Source organism: Staurois parvus, unplaced genomic scaffold (genome assembly GCF_062004578.1).
Source record: "Staurois parvus isolate SC_StPar_1 unplaced genomic scaffold, SC_StPar_1.0 ptg000120l, whole genome shotgun sequence".
Classification (NCBI taxonomy): Eukaryota; Metazoa; Chordata; class Amphibia; order Anura; family Ranidae; genus Staurois; species Staurois parvus.
The window spans coordinates 2,888,180-2,906,050 of record NW_028317916.1 but is presented as its reverse complement, the minus strand read 5'-3'; the positions used below and the strand labels follow the sequence as shown (position 1 = coordinate 2,906,050).

Below are 17,871 nucleotides of genomic sequence, written 5' to 3'. Positions count from 1 at the left end.
CTGAACAACTCAATTCACACAGTAAGGGCATTTACACAGCAACGTAAAGTCCCTAAACACAAACATTTTTAAATAAAGAAGAATAAATATGATTGGTGGGATTTCCCCTCTCTTTTTGTAGACATAACATGAAGAGGAAATATCTCAAACGTGAGGCTACATTCACACGTAAGTATCATGTTTTCAAGCAATTTCTAGCATTTCTTTCAAGCATTTTTAAGCTTTTTTTGGAGCCGAATTGCATGTTTTTGCAGCTTTTGAGCAGAACACACGCAACAAAATGCTTGAAAAAATACTTTTCAGGCGTTTCCATTGAAGTCTATGACAACAAAAATGCTCAAGTCTGCCTGAAAAGTAGCTCATGTACTTTTTTGAGTGAAAGGCGTTTTGCTACAAGCGACAGGACGCTCAAAAGTGAACAAGGGCTATTGAAAACAACAGGTTTTTGCTTGTTGAGCATTTTTGAGCTTCAAGCTACAAAACACTCAAATGTGAAGGGGCCTAAGAGAAAGCCTCTCTAAGGCAGGCTGTAGACTATGCGATTTTCTTTCCTGCAACTCATGGTTGCTTGATTCCCCCATCAACACAGTCAGCGTTGATGGGGGAATCCCTCCCATGAGGCTATTGTGTTCTCCCATCGGAGGGGCACGGGGAGGCGTCCCTGTCAGGAGAACACAGTGATTGTTGCTATCAGCTATAGTCACTGGCAATAATCTCATGCTAAAATTTCACATGCTGGTTATACCCAAGTTGTACAACAACTGAATTGGGTACAATCAGAATGCCCATAGATGGTGCTAAACTGACCGAAATGCGAACCATTTATGGCCTGCTTTAACCAGTTGTCATCACAAGTGTTCTCATTAAAATATTTCCTCAATATTTCTCTTCTGGTGGCAACTCAAAATTTTGGCTATTCCCTCACTCTTGTTCCCGATGACAGTAAATCCCCCAATGGGGACACAGCCAGCAATAGATCCTGATGTGGATACAAACCCTTTTCTACATAATCAAAAACAGAAAGCAAAAAAAGACCAGCTCACGCAGGTGAAGTGAGATCAAATAAAGCTCAGGCTCAGTGCTGGCTGTCATATTTGTTACTGCCCAGAGTTCTTTATTGTTTGTATTTACAAGAGCTCTTGTTAGCTACAAAGATGAGCTGGATGGTGTCCAGGAGGGAACTTGCTCACTCACTTACAATGTGGTGTCATGTGACTCGCCTGCAGCAAAAGACACAAGTGTGAACATACTGTACTACCTGCATGGAGGGAAGCAGAGCACCTGGAGTCTGAGCTATGACCCTCTCACATATATATGATGAAGTAATCAAACACACTGACATTCTAAGACAACAACAAGAAACGTGTTATGTCGTTTGTCTTTCTTGCTACATTCTTCCAGTGTTTGTCAGTAATGTTAATATAGACTGCGATTAACAATCATTTGATGAGGTCTGTGTTCATGGGTATTTGTTGGTGCCCCATACAAGTCATTAGGAATAAAAAAGAAGCTCAAATCATCTCAAAAAAAGGTCTGAAACATGTCAAAAGTAGTTCAGAGGCATCTTAAATGCATATTAAATACAAGCTGAATGCATCTGAAAGGATGCTCTACACAAGAGCTAACTTTTAGCATTGCATTAATCTAACATGCAACCCAGTAACTCAACAGGATGCATATACTAGGACTGACTGAGTTCCAATCAGTGTGTAGACTCCCCCGCTTGACAGAAATCAATGTTTAATCAGAATTTTTTCCACAATCAATGGCAGCAGCCATTCAGCTACACCCACTCATCACTGTATTCCGACAATGATTGGTGTCACTGTCAGAATACAATGTCCTGATGGGGTATGGGGAGGGGGTTCCTCCATCCACCTTGGTTGGCCAACTTTAGAAACCCTGTTAGATTTTTATTGCATTCTGTGTCTGTCTGTTTTGATGCCACTTGCTCCCATTGTTTCTTTGTCTGGTTTCGGGGTTACAGGAAATGAAAGGAAATCTCCCCAATAGAGTCACAGACAGCCTAAAAATAAATAAATAATTTATTTATTACAGGTACTTATATAGCACTGTCAATTTACGCAGTGCTTTACATATATATTGTACATTCACTTCAGCCCCTAACCCTCAAGGAGTGTACAATCTAAGGTCCCTAATTTACATTCATACATACACATACCAGGGTCAGTTTTAGACAGGAGCCAATTAACCTACCAGCATGTCTTTGGAGTGTGGGAGGAAACCAGAGTACCTGCAGGAAACCCACGCAGGCACTGGGAGAACATGCAAACTCCAGGCAGGTGGTGCCATGGCTGGGATTCAAACCAACAGCCCTAGTACTGCTAGATAGAAGTGCTAACCATTTAGCCACTGTGCATAAAAATAGGCCCCAAGATGCATCCAAGCAAATATTAGTCCCCTCTAATTCTAAAGTTCACTGCAGTTTCCTCTCCAAGTCATGTACCTGCACAATGCTGCCTGTGATTAGTCTGAGCAGTAAGTGGCATAGAGCAGGTAGGTGCCCCAGATTACAATTGGAAGGATTAACAAAGACTAGCAGATGCTGAAAAACGTAGCCGTTTCTATAAGCCTGCTTAATTAGTGACACATTATTATATGTGGTACAAGCTAATCTGGGGCATGATTCTAGTGAGCTTACTCTGGCATGAGGCATTTATCATAGGTACTTAATTAGCACAGTCAATTTACACAGCACTTTGCATATACAATATATTGTACATTCACATTAGTCCCTGCCCTTAAGAAGCTTACAATGTAAGGTCCCTAACTCACATACTAAGGACAGTTTTAGACAGGAGCCAATCAACCTACCAGCATGTCTTTGGAGTGTGGGAGGAACCCCTCTCAGGAAGAACATTTACACTCCTGGCAGGTGGTGCCATGGATCGGATTTGAACCAACAACCTAGTGCTGCTAGGTGGAAGTGCTAACCACTTAGCCACTGTGCTGCCCAAGCTAATCTAATTGGTGCAAGTGCGTCATTATTTTGGCACATGAGTTCAAACCTTTATAGAAACTATATAGCTATAACACTCTTAATGAGATTTGGCACGGCCGATGCAACACCACATAAAACATGTCTTATAACATTTTAATCTGGCACACGGGAAATGCGCCAATATTTACACCACAAAACAGACGCATTTCTCTTTGTTAATTCCTGCTCAATATAAACAGCAGCCTTGGAAGAGCTAAAAAAAAAATAAGAGCGTCACCAACCAGCTTGAAACAGACTGTAAGCATGGAGAATGTTATTAAGGTCAGGGATTTGGAAAGGAGCACTATGTTGCTGGGTCAGGTATGAAGGAAGAAGAGATGCAGTTGTTAAATATTTATTCATAAAAGTGATACGTTCGAGAGCTGCCATTAGCAAAGAAGCTGTAGTGCCCACAGCAACAACTCAAAAAAACAACCAAATTATCCAAAAACATGTAAGACCACAACAGTAGGCATTCATATTTTTGTTATGTACAATATTTTCACTCTTCAATTCCATCACTTTTGGGGATAATCTGTTTCTATAAATTAAAGCGATATTAAACCCAAAAGCAAACATTTATTATATTTAAGCTTACCAAATCTTAGCTGTGATGGCTGTTCTAGTTTTCTTTTTTAGGCTTTCTTTCTTCTATTTTCACCCGGTGATCTGGCCAGTAAATCTGTCGTTTTTCGAAATGACAAGCTCTCTTCTAGATGTATCAGTTTACAGAGATAAGACAAACCATTTACTGCTGATTGGGGGGCTTACAATGATCAGCTTTTAATTATGTAAAACCTTTATCTCAAAAGGAACAAAACGGTTTGCTGTAACTGCATATAAAGTTGTATTTGCAAGGTGTTAGTGTATCTAAATCTGCTAGTACATCGAACACTCCCCCCTTTCCCCCAGACTGACAATGCTGCTGTCCAAAGTTACCCCTGGGCTCCTTCATCCAGAGTGAGGGCACTCTACTACAGGAAGTGTGTTACTGGCCATATCACCAGGTGAACACAGAAGGAAAAGAAATTTAAAAAAAACAAACTAAAAAACAAAAGCAGCCACCACATCTAATGATTGGTATGCTGCATTATATTATGTATTGGTTTAATACCACTTTAATGCTTGGAAATGTAACAATTCTCTTCTTCAATAAAGTAACACATTTTTATCTTTCTGATTTTTCGAGTGTCTAGATTTATGTTACAATGTAATCATAAACTCAGTGTGAATAATTATTATACAATTTGGAGAGCAGTTAGCTCTAGGTTAGTACAGTGCTGGAGGTTCTTTAATAAAAACGTAATACTCGGTAGTTGCAAGTTAATTAAAACGTAAACTTGATAATTGTATTCCATGTGGTGAAGTTTTATTAATATTGAAACTGTTATCATTAGTTGTGAAATACTCTCAGTTTTACAAAATATAAAATCTGCAAAAAAAATTCTGGCCATTGTGTACTGTTCTCTACAGTTTGTACAGACATACTGTGCTGGCATTGTACATCACAGCTTATAAGGTTTCCCCCCTTGTTTTCACCTGGTGATCTGGCCAGTAGTACACCTCCTGTAATAGGCAGCCCATAGATGAGTCTATATTTTTTTTGTTCAACCAGCTGAGCTGCTGTTAGAATACACTGATCATCATTGCAGGCTATAGCCTGCAGTGCTGATCATTCAGGGAAACTCTGACAGGGTGGTTGTACAGAAGTCGATCAGTGCCCAAACATGGATTGAAATTTGGCTTGACCCTGCTGAGCTGGGCAAATTTTGATCCATGTATGGCCAGCTTTAGAGAGCCTCCATTCTGGATGGATTTAGATACACTAACAAATTGAAGCCATAAGCCTGCTAATACTTTATAGGCAGTAATAGCAACAGTTTTGTTCCTTTTGGAATAAAGGTTTTTATATAAATAAACAAAAACTGATGATTGTAAGCACCCACGTCACTTTTAAATGGTGTGTCTCAACTCTCTTAACTGCTACATCAGCAAGACAGCTTGTTCTGTTGAAAAACAAAGACTTTGGCAGGATCACAAGGTGAAAATAAGAAAATCTAAAAATGAAAACTAATGCAGCCATCACAGCTAAGAATTGGTAAGCTGCACTATAAGAAATGTTTTTTTTCTAGGTGTAATACCACTTTAAAGTATATTTTCAAATACAGGCAAATTGGCATAACACCTACAGGGGTTTATTTACTAAAAGTGGTGAGTGCAAAATCTGGGGCAAGTCTGCATAGCAACCAATCAGCTTCCAGGGTTTATTGCCAATGCTCAATTGAACAAGCTGACATTAGAAGCTGATTGGCTGCCATGCACAGCTGTACCAGATTCTAAGTGCATCAGTTTTAGTAAATCTAACCACAGTATATTATATTTGTTAAATACTACCTTTACATAGCATAGCTTAAAAAACATTAAAACATTGCTGATTACCTTTTTACTTGCCTACTTAGCTTTCCCCTTGTATGTGATATGAAGGAGGGGGCAGGTGGAGTAGTGTTTAGCATAGTTAACTCTGGCTGTACTGTGCTGGTAGATCTCATATCAGTTGTAAACTAGATCTGCAGTCTGTCTGCCCTAAAAAAGGGTTAACGATTCCAAGGTATGGGTGGTGCATTGCATGTTAATGCATTTAAAGTGGAACTTTATGTGAAAACTAAAAAAGGCAAAAGAGGCAGGATTTTTAATGCAGGAGAGACATGCTCTTTCTCTTCTGCATTAAGGTTACCTACCTGCCTGTCCACCCCTGTACAGTGAGCTGCACACACTCGGTGCAGGCGGCAACCAATTCCCAGAAACCGGCTACTCAAAGATGTCAGCGGCTGGTGGATGCCACATTCCTGGAGCCAAGGTGAGTATAGTTCCGCTTTCAAAAGTACTGTCCCTACATCTGTCCCCTAACTGCACATTAGAAGTTACTCTGAACAATACAAGCTGCCTGTAGAACCTGTGTATAACCTTGCTCCAAAGAAACAACTAGAAAGGTAGGAGATATTCTTTAAAATAATTTTCAGGAATGATGTATGAATGGGAACATACAGCAAACTATTAGTCGGGGGCACAGACAAGCAGACCCCAGAACAAAGACTGCTGCAAAGCTATTTGGCACAGAAGTGTTTCCCTCTTGTACATATTTTTTGGTCTTGTGTCAATTCCAGAGGTGGAGGGTGCCAACTATTTGGGGTGCACAGACGTAATCAGTTATACCTATAATGGGTCATCTTCAAAACTTTTTATGGCCTCACTTGGAAACATTTTTATGTATGCACAGGGCTTTTTTTTCTCAGAGAATAGGTGCAGGAACCCTTTCCGAGTCACTCCTTGTCTTCGCCTCTACCCGCATCTGAGCACCATTTCTTGGTTCCACCCCTTACCCATCTCTCAGTACTGTCCCTTTGAAGAATATAGAACCAATTGTCTTTTTGTGGTTCTAAGTAAATTGTATAGAATTTGTTAATGATAACAAGAGAAGCAGTAAAATAGATCCCCGGCAGCAACAATAGATCCCTCACTCAACAATGGGCCAGGAGCATCAAAATATTTTCCCCAGCAACAATAGATATCCTTGCAGCCAGAATCAATGGATCCTCCAGCAGCAAGTAGCAACAGACCCTCCTTAACAATAGATCCCTCTCATCAACAATTTACTCCCCCCCAGCAAAATAAGACCCACCCTCAGTAACAAAAGACCCCCATCAGCAACAATAGACCTCCCCAGGAGCAATAGACGCCCCCACAGAAATAGATCCCCAACAACAATAATAAATGCCCCTGCAGCATACTCCAGTACCCATTCCCATTACATACATTCGGTGCTGATACTGTATTCCCCCGTGTTCCCGCTGAAAAGCCCTGTGTATGGATATACATATACCTTCTAGTTCCCCTCTAAATTATATATATATATATATATATATATATATATATATATATACACACAATATCTCACAGAAGTGAGTACACCCCTCACATTTTTGTAAAAATGTTATTATACCTTTTCATGTTACAACACTGTTGAAACACTGATGACACAAATTACGCTTTGCTACAATGTAAAGTAGTGAGTGTACAGCTTGTATAAGGCTACGTTCACACTAGCCTTGTGTGCAGGCGGCAGAGAGGCGTTTGGGAAGCGTTTTTACCGCTTCCCAAACGCCTCTGCCAATTCTGCACATTACAGCACATGGTGCTGTTCTAACGGGAGCGTTTGCGTCGCGTCGCGTTGCGCCGCGGCAAAACGGACGCCTCTGGTCGAGTCAGGAGGCTTTGAAGCCTCCTATTCTCGTCTATGGTGCCGCTCCGCAAACGCCCGGCCGGCGTATGTGGTGCGGTTGCGACGCGTTTGCGGGGCGTTTGCGGAGCGGTAACACCACTCAAACTGTATTATAGGCGTTTGTGTGGCGTTATTAACGCTCGGCAAACGCCTAGCAACCGCCACTAAACCGCGCATGCGGCGTTTGCGGAGCGTTTGCCGAGCATTTGCCGAGCGTTAATAACGCCCCACAAACGCCGGACCAACGCTTGCCAAACGCTATAGGGGCGTTTGGCAAGCGTTGGTAAAACAGCCAAGTGTGAACGAGCCCTAACAGTGTAAATTTGCTGTCCCCTCAAAGTACACTCACTACTTTACATTGTAGCAAAGTGTAATTTCTTCAGTGTTGTCACATGAAAAGATAGAATAAAATATTTACAAAAATGTGAGGGGTGTACTCACTTCTGTGAGATACTGTGTATATATATATATATATATATATATGTATATATATATATATATATATATATATAAATATATATATGCTGTATATGTTTGCAAACACACTTATATTCTGTATAAAAAACTGTTGTAGGTAAAAAAACATTTACTTTACCCCAAGATATAATAGGATGCCGTAAAAAAGAAACTTCCAGAAAAAACATCGCTTCAGTGCATTTATTAATTTGGGGTTGGTCTTTGACGTTGCCAGTTCCCTGTCCCATTCTCTGAAAGAAAACACAAAACAAGACAGTTATCCATCAACAGCTGCGTTTACACTTGGAGCATATTGCTTCATTCCCAGGTATTTCCAGGGAAACTCAGATAGTGCACATAAGGATGCTAATAAAACCCAAGTTTTAGTATCCCAGTGGGATCCATTCTTCATGGTGCTAAAATGTATTTCCACCACCAGTTCATTCACATTTTTGGCAGATTTAGAAACCTGACCGTATATCCCATGGCAGGGAGTTAATTCATGTAAAGGTCACATTGTATGTTTTAAAAAAAATGCCAGGCTTCTTAAGACCAAAGCAGAAATAATAGGCAAATAAAGCTTTTGGAGTTCTTCCAGTCCCTTGCTAGACGAAAACAAAGGCAGACTATTCTAACTGGTAACAATGGAGACAAAAATGACTTGTTGGTGGAATAACATGTTATCTATCAATGCAGAAAAAGTGACACCAGAACTTTTCTTGCATTCCTGCTGTTAATAATTCTCATTGCGGTGCAATAGAAAAAAAATATGTTGTCAAGTTGCCTAAAGCGATTAGACTTTTTTTATCTTAAAAGTAAATATAAAATTAGTTTTGATATCAGTTGGAACAACACTCAAATTGGCATACCATGTTACTAAAGGATATTTTTACTTGAAAAGTTCTGTTATATATTTATTTATTTATTATTATTACAGGTACTTGTATAGTGCCGTCAATTTACGCAGGGCTTTATATATATATATATATATATATATATATATATATATATATATATAGTACATTCACATCAGTCCCTAACCCGATATGGATCTTTGTGTCCTAGGAAAGTGACACATACTATTATCCACGGTGAGATGCCTTTCTCTGTGTTGTACATGAAGCTCAAAGGACAACTATTCCTAAAGTTTATCTATTGGAAAAAAAACTGAAATTAAATATGTGCGAAACATATACAATAAACATACAGGAACTATGTAGTACGTCATTATTGTCGCTATATCTCATGTTGGGAATATACTCCAACCACCCTAAGTTTTATTCTCCCAGACTAGTACATATATATATATATATATATGTGTGTATATAGATAGATATGTATATAGATAGATATAGATATATGTTTATATATAGGAAAGCAAGAAAAAGAGCGCCAATATACCGTGAGCACTGGCTTATCTTGACAGAAAAAATTGTAACTGCCCAATATTATCCAATGAAGTCAAAGATTATATTTCCCTATACACACCTATTATAACCAGTTGTTATTTAGCTACCAAAGCTCATACTCTAGAAGAAAACTATGGGGTTGATTTATTAAATGACTGTGAATTTTGCAAGTGCAGTTTCTCCAGAGCTTAGGAAATGGGATGAAGCTTCATTTTGCAAACAATACCCAATAAAATTCAAGGAAAATAAAACTGCATTTTTTCTTGCATGGGATGATGGAAGTTAGCAGAGCTCCTCCTTATTTACTAAGCTCTGGAGACACCACACTTGTAAAGTGCACAGTCTATTCTCTTTAAGTAAATCAACCCCCATGACACCGGATTTAGAGTTTGGAGGCATACATATGAATAGGTTAGTATAATCTTATAAAAGGCACAAAGAAAATAAAGATACCAATACCTTTCAAGTCGTTCTGATAGATTATCGGCAGAATCTGCAGTGGAAATTTGATAAATATCTGACAGTTCCAATCGCTGCCTATATCCTTTCTTTAAAATTGGCTTGGTCCAACTAAAGCAAAACACAAAGCACACATTAGGTATTAACACACAGACATCAGGCATAGTCATCGATGATTTTACAATAGTTATACATCTGGACCAGATCGTACAGGTTACAATTTAATAAAGCAACTTAAATCCCTTATTATCATCATGTAATTATCAATTTCAACCCCTTTCAGCAAGCTTTTCTTCACAGGAATGAGCAAACAGATCAGCAAACCCAAGAGTCAACAACTACCGTTTAAACCTTGAGTTGATCCAAAACAGTTTGAAATAATTTTTGGTCCATTTGGATATTTATGCAATAGAACACTGATTTGACGTGGTTAAAATAGCTTTAACTACAAATTGTCAGTTGGAATTGGATTTTCTATTGGCCCATTCACACTACAGTGTTCCATTGCAAAATGTCAATGCACATATATGGCATGCATTAACATGCATTCATTATTCATTACAACCTATGAACAAACCTGCATGGTGTATGTATTGTGGTGTGTTGTGCATCAGGCCCTTCGGTACAGTATATTGGGGTGTCATTCACATTAATAGCACCACAACGTACCATGCATCGAGCTGGTGTGTTGACATGCATTGTGGTAATTCGCTTTATCGTGTATTGCCACTATGCAGAAGTGTGAATGGGCCCAAAATATAAAAGCCCTATTCCAATTCCAGTTCACATATCATAATAAATAACTTCTTCACAGAGTAGTAATCAGAAATAATTGAAATAAGTAAATGTTATCCTTTGAAATACCTTTCTCCAGTCATAATACCTTGCATTTGAAATGGGTCTATTGTCAAGGTTGTTTGATTGGATTAAAGTGTCAATGAAAATTTTTGCATCAAGTTTCAGCCACTTGATGACATTCAGACAATTGCTTTATTCACCTCTTAACATCTACTATGAAATTATATCAAATCATTTGTGCAAGCAAATCCCATTCATCAACACAGGCTGAGGCAATATCCTCTAAGCAGGGTCTGTCAGAGACCTGTTTGTCCTAACTGTATTTACAGTTTGCCATACTAGATAAGTCTACCAGGTTTATTGCTAGGAAATTCCTTGACCACATAACATGAAACCAAATGATGCTTAGGCAGCCAATAGATCAGTCTGTGTTTTGTTCCACCAGCAGGTTAAATGAACAGAACTGACCCGATTCCCCCATCCACACATTTGATGTGGATGGGGAAATCCTCCTCGCTGAGCTCACGTATTCTGACAGTGGGGAGACTTCCTCACCATCAGAATACGCTGCTCCTCATTGCCAGCTATAGCCTGCAGCACTGATTGAGTGGGGAAAATTCAAGAGGGAGGTTGGTAGATTGACTTCTGTACAACCACAGTACTCGTACATGGGTCAAAATTCAACCAATTCCTACTGAGCTGACCTAATTTCAATCCATTTATGGACGGCTTTAGGGCATCATCAGATAAGAGAGAATTAAATCTAAAATTAAATACAGAAACATTTGGTCACACATACTTAAGTAAAATAAATTTGGAGTGATTTTGTTATTGGGGCTTAAAAAACTAGCCTCTAAACCAGTGGTGGTCAACTTGGAAAGGGCATTAAGAGCATCCTTCTAACACTTCCAGAGGGCTGCACAACAGCAACACACTTTCATGCACTGAGGTGCATTTCATCAAGTAAGGTAGCATATTCAAAATGAAATGGCTTTAATGCAACTCACTGGCCGCTGGATTTTTTGCAAAGTACCACAATGCACACTGAAGAGAAAGTTGGAATCATTATTGATGTCAATGGGCACACAAACAAAAAAGGTTGCAGCACTGGTGTCAATGGACACAATAATAACACCAGTAATGATGTCAGAGACCACAATAATAACCCCAAACACTGATGTCCGTGACCACAAAAAAAAACATTATTGGGGTCAGTAGCAGTCCAGTTAACCTTCTTTCCACACTGATGCTCAGTAGCAGTGCTACTTAACCAATCCCCTACTTTGATGGTCAGTGGCAGGAGTTGTTTAATGCCCCCCCACCCAAAACATTGGAGTTTAGTGCAGTGACAGTGAAATTTAACCCCTCACCTTGCACTGGTGGTCAGTACAGTTAGTGACAGTGAAGGTCAGTGACACTGAAATTTAACCCAACCCTATCCAACCCAGCACTGATAGCCACAGGAAGGGATATTCAGCTCCTTATTCCCCACCCCATGTGCATTGGTTGTCATTAGCACGGTGGCAGTGAAACTCACTTCCCCACCCCTCTCATTTGTGGTAATGTGAGCAGTGGCAGTGAAATTTAACATGCAGCACAGGACATAGAATTGTTGTACTGATGGGCAGATATCAATCCGCCTGACAGCACTGTCTATTTCAGTGCACACGGCTGTTTCTATGCAAAGTGGATAGGAGCTGAATAGGTGGCCCAGGACACGGCAGGCTGCATACAGACAGTTAACAGGCCACATGTGGCCTACGTGTTGGGCACCACTGGTCTTAACAAATCTTCCCCCCCAATAAACTAATATATCATAGAAATTGGCCAGTGGCAGGAGAGCTTTGAATAAGTGAGAAAGGGACAGTCTTAGCAAAACACTGGGTCAATTCTATCTGCCAATCAAAGCTGGCCTATTATTGTTTGACTAAAAAGCATATGGTGCTGATAAAACTACCCAAAACATGTTTAACTGACACTCAGATTGTAATGCTGCTGTTGTATTTAAGCCAAGCTAGTTGTAAAAAAAGAAATATGCACTACCAGTATATGACTTTCCATAAATGTCGTACTGTTTCATGACACCATGCACAACTTTAAGGCATCCACAATGTCATTGTCCAGCTTCCCATGCCTTTTTTTCTGGACAGTATTTTGACTATTAGCCCGAGAATTTAATAACTGGATTTGGAAGAACTTGAATAACCTATGTTATGGTTATTCTTCCAATAAATCCATACTAAAAACATAGGGGGCTACCATTGCTGACTTTTGTTTGTGAAAATTCTATCTGCATGGCAGTCATGCCGAACCCATGGCATCAATACTTTCTAAGGTACTTACATGCACCACATATACAGATCAAGCCTTTTTTATTGTCAAATGTTCATGGGTTTTTCAGGTTAGAGACTCAGAAGGTCTTAAGCCATAGACAGCCAGGCAAGTACTATTATTAAAGGCAAAAGCAGAACTACCAATGTATCCCTGATAAAATTCCTCTCGGTACAGATTTCCTTGCAGTGATCTGCATTGCTAAAATGTAAAACAACAGCTAAAACCCTGAAATGTATTTTGTCAACAGGTTCATACCGCAAATCTGGCTATATCTTGATTTAAACTACAGCAATTAAGTAACCTGCTTAGATAACCGTAGATAAATGTGTCAGTCAGATGTTATCACTCTGCTACAAAGGTAGCACAGAAACATGGGCCACAGCGGTCATATTAGTGCAGTCATTTTCAGCTTACAAAGCATAGGGGAACACACATACGGGGTTTGATGTCAGTGCAACTTCAGGTGTGACTTGGAAGACATTTGTGCGACGTCATGCCCAGACATCTGTGAGACTTCATGCACAGATGTCTATGCAAGTCGCACCCGAACTTGTAAAAAGTAGTGCATGAACTACTTTCAAAATCAGTGCAACTCCGAGTCGTAATCACACCGATTTGACATCTTCCTTTGAGGACAGTAGGGTGTGACTTGTCATGCGATTTGAAACAATCAAAACACATGACAATTTGCATCGGTGTGACCGGGGACTAAAGCTGGAGAGTGCAAAATCAGGCTCATTTCTACATAGAAACCAATCAGCTGCTAACCTCAGTTTGTTCAATTAAGCTTTGGCAATACAACCTGGAAGCTGATTGGTTCCTATGCAGAAGTGAGCATTATTTTGCACTCTCCCGCTTTAGTAAATAAATACTGTTTCAACTGTTCTTTCAATGTAAGGCTAGACAGAACTATCAGAAACTGCAGACATACTAAAAGAAATGATGGTCAGGTATTGTGGGCATGCTGCAGGGTTGGTTGGATATTGCAGTCCTGCTATAGAAAACAGTGAGAGATAGTGATGGGTAATTTTGCCAAGGGTTCCATTCTCCAAAGGTTTACGCATTCTGGTTCAAAGTTTGGTGAACAAAGCTTTGCACACCTGATTTTTGTATCAAGTGGTAATAGGCCTGAATTGACCAGTGGAAGTAGCAGCCACAATAGATCTATATGATCTATTCTATATGATGGTAGATACCTGTACTGGGAAAGATGCTACTGGAGATGGCAGGGTGGGTGTAGAAGAATTCTGCAGAGGGTCAAGCCTTCTCTTGACACTTCTCAGCAGGGACCCATGGCACTTTTTCCTTCTTGACAAAGCACAAACTAAGCTTCAAACACCTTGTGAGTCTTACCCTTGTGAGACTCACCCTGTCTCTAGAGGCAGCAGATGTTGCAGCAGACACAGCTGGAGAATGTTGTGGAGGGAGGGGAGATGCTGAAAGTGAGGAATGAGGAGAAGGAGAAGTGTGGACCTTTTGCTTCCAGCTTGTCTCATCAGATACATTAAAAAAAGGCCCACATTGCAGTGTTTTGTGTACCAGCCCTGAGGACAGCAATGGTCTGTACCTGAGGGGCAGTGCCACCAGATGAACTAGAATGACTGTTCCCTCCTGTCGTCTGCAAATTGCTCATGCCCCTGTCCCTGGGCAAAATCCTCCCTTGCTGCTGCTCTTCCTCTGTCCCTGAACTTTCCTCCTCTCCAATTCTGGCCCCCATGAATGTGTAACACCCTGCTATTATTTAGACTGCAAATGTTAAAAGATACCCAAGGTGGCAGTGTCCTGCAACTCAGTGGCACACTCTTGTGAAAAGCATTATGGATTTTGCAGGCTGAACCGCAGGACTTTGTTGGAAGGCAGAGAATTAAGGGACTACATTTCCAAGCAGCTGCTGTGTGGGTGGAGTCATATTAATGTAGAAGCCTGGGAACAGGGGCAGGAAGAGAGCTGGGAGAGAGCTGGAAGGAAGGTGCAAGGAGGAAGATGTGTGGAATGCTGGAGGACTGGACTAGGCCGCAGAGAGAGAGTGCAGAAAGAGGCTGACATTGCCAAAGATTCTGGAGAACTACCCTGTTGGCCAGAGTGATTCAGGAGGATTCACAGGACAGCTGGGGGCCCCATCTACAGTGAGACCACCAGTGACTGGGATGATGCCACAGATCGGGCGAGAGAGTCCCAATCTCCAGCCAATTAAGTTGTCACTGACATTCTATTGAATCAGCCATTCTCCATCTAGTTACTGACATTGTTCACAAGTTGAGGCCTAGTTCAGCCGGCCTATTAGTAAACACATTTCCAGCATAATCTAGTCATCAGAGCTTACTACAGTGTCTGCCCTCTGCGGGCCAAGTTACACCACCGTTTCCTCTGCAATTGGTTTACATCCATCAAAGGACACTTGTCATTGTTGCCATTTGCCACTATGGCCTAGAGAGGAATTAACCCCTTGTCAATAAGTGCTTCTGCCCACCTCCTTAAACCTCTTAACCACTTGCCTACCAGGCACTTTTACCGCCCTTCTGCCCTGGCCAATTTTCAGCTTTCAGCACTGTTGCACTTTGAATGACAATTGCGCGGTCATGCACCGTGCCCAAACTAAATTTGCAGCATTATTTTAAACAATTAGAGCTTTCTTTTGATGGTATTTAATCACCACTGGGGTTTTAATTTTTGCTAAACAAATAAAAAAAGACCAACAATTTTGAAAAAAAAAGTTTTTCTTTGTTTCTGTTATAAAGTTTTGTAAATTAGTGATTTTTCTCCATCACTGATGTGCACTGATGAGGCTGCACTGATAGCCACCGATATGCGGCACTGATGGGCACTGACAGGCTGCACTAATGAGCACTAATGAGATTGCACCAATATGTGGCACTGATAGGCTGCATTGAAGGGCATTGATAGGCAGCACTGATGGGCATTGATAGGTGGCACTGATAGGAGGCACTGATGGGCACTGACAACTATCACTGATGGGCACTGACAGCCAGCACTGAGGAGGCACTGATAGCCAGCACTGATCTGATCGGCACTGATACAAAGCACTGATGGACACTATTGGCCACAATGGGGTTACACTGACCATCAGGGCACTGATGATCAGTGTAGATGTCACCTCTGAGAAATGCCGCTTACTGGCTCCCCTCTCCTCATGCAGTGTCAGCGCGAGGAGAGGACTGCTGATAATCGGCATTTCCTATTTACACTGTGATCAGCAGTGACTGGACACTGCTGATCACATGGCAAAAGGCAGCTCTGATTTGCCCTTTACATGGACACATGATCACCGTGTCCGAACAGATAATGTATGGTGCACACCCCAGGGGGCACATGGGGGGTGTGGCTCTGGGAGGACGTCCATGGATGCCTTCCCAGAACTAGCTAACCATGCTGTATCTGTCTTTTGGCTATAACGTGGTTGGGAACTGGTTAAAACCAAATTAAATACCACTTAAAGGGATAGTGACTGTGCTTGCATAAATCCTTTTGCGGGACTTGTTGACACCTGTTGCAACCAAGGAGATCTGAAGTAACTGGGCCCCAATAAGCGCACAGAAGATCTTCCACTGCAGTTAACAGGACATTAGTCTTCCTAATTACAGAGCTCTTTCCTTACCTCAGACTTGAACCTTGTTATCAGCTTTTGAGGGCCCACAGTGAGCTAGCCATACTCTTTAATAGTTTTCCTTTGCTCACTGGGGACAGAAACATCTCATTTGGTTAAATTCTGAATTGCAATTCAGACGTCCAGAACTGATTGAGATTTTTGCTATATATGTTGACCTTTGCTTAAAAGTTACTAAGAGTGATAACTGGTATTGTATGCACGTCTATAATTTTGTGCTGCTTTACTGCGCACATATTCAACTCTAATATAAACAAAATATCAGTTCACTCCAACATGTGTGTGAGTCTATTTTTCTGGTAATATTGACAGAGTTTACTCTGGCCAGAAGAGTATAATGGTGTCAGCAGGGGTCGGGCTTTCAAAGTGGGGTCAAAAACGACAGGGAGCCTGAAAATAAATTAGCGACCCTAAAGGGGGTAGTGCTACAGATGATTTGCCACCTGGTCCTCCATCCCCTACTCAACACTGGAGCCCACTTCATAGGAAGCTCCGGCTGCTAGAACACCACTGCCTTTTGCTTATCCCTACCTAATGTCACCAGTGGCATGGCTGAGCCCCCCTTTCTTTCTATCCTCATGGAAGCTATCTTCCTTATCCTCAAAATCTGAAAGGAGGAATGTTCCAACAATGTTCTCCTGCAGCAAGTCACTGATTGTGTGATGAAATAATTAATCTGATTCCTCATAGCCAGTTTGCAGGGCTCTAGCTGGATTAGCAGAAAAGGAGGTGGAGAAGGAGGAAGCAGGTGTATTATCAGCAATTGTAGACAACTGTCAATGATTCCACAATGTATCTACACCACTCTCAGTAGTATTATTCCAAATTCTTTATTCCTCCTTCCCCCAGCTAATGAAAGCAGACAAAGACAATTCGGGGATTTTGTTTAACCGCTTCCGTGCCGTGCTATAGCAGAAATATTGCTACAGGGCGGCACAGGTGCACAAAATCACGTATATATGCATGATTTTGCAGTTCCGGGAAGAGGGCGAATGCGCCCTACCGGCGCCGCCATTCTCGGCCTGGGCTGTCAATCACCAGGTCCCGGCTGGTGGTTCCCCGCCGTCACCTGGCGATCTCCGAGGATTTCTGATGGGGGAAAGACCTGTATGTAAACAATACAGATCTCTCCCCTGTCAGCTCCTGCACACTGCTTTGTATGGCTCTGCATATCAGAGCCATACAAAGCAGTATACTTACAGTGAAGCACACACACAGCCCACATTGTAAAACAATACACAGTTAACCCTGTTATCACCCCACATGTTAACCCCATCCTGCCCAGTGCCATTAGTACAGTGTGAGTGCTTTTTATTAACACTGATCACTGTATTAGTGTCACTGGGGATATCAGTGACACCAAGTCAGTTCCACCCAGAGTCAGAATGACATTAGTCCCGCTATAAGTCGCTGATCGCCGCCATTACTAGTAAAAAAAAATAAAATAAAATAAATTCCAGTATATATGCCATTTGTAAATGCTATAACTTTCACGTAAACCAATGTATTT

The 17,871-nt window shown here is 41.1% G+C and overlaps 1 protein-coding gene across 1 annotated transcript in view; it reads right to left on the bottom strand.

Annotated features, from left to right (window-relative positions):
* The window catches only part of CFTR (CF transmembrane conductance regulator), a 200,484-nt gene that overhangs the window by 156,607 nt on the left and 26,006 nt on the right, over positions 1-17,871 (bottom strand). The window contains exons 2-3 of the mRNA XM_089672096.1: positions 9,605-9,715; positions 7,876-7,987 (exon numbers count right to left, since the gene is read on the bottom strand). Coding sequence (XP_089528222.1) covers positions 7,876-7,987; positions 9,605-9,715 — 223 coding nt within the window. The remainder of the gene's footprint in view (positions 1-7,875; positions 7,988-9,604; positions 9,716-17,871) is intronic.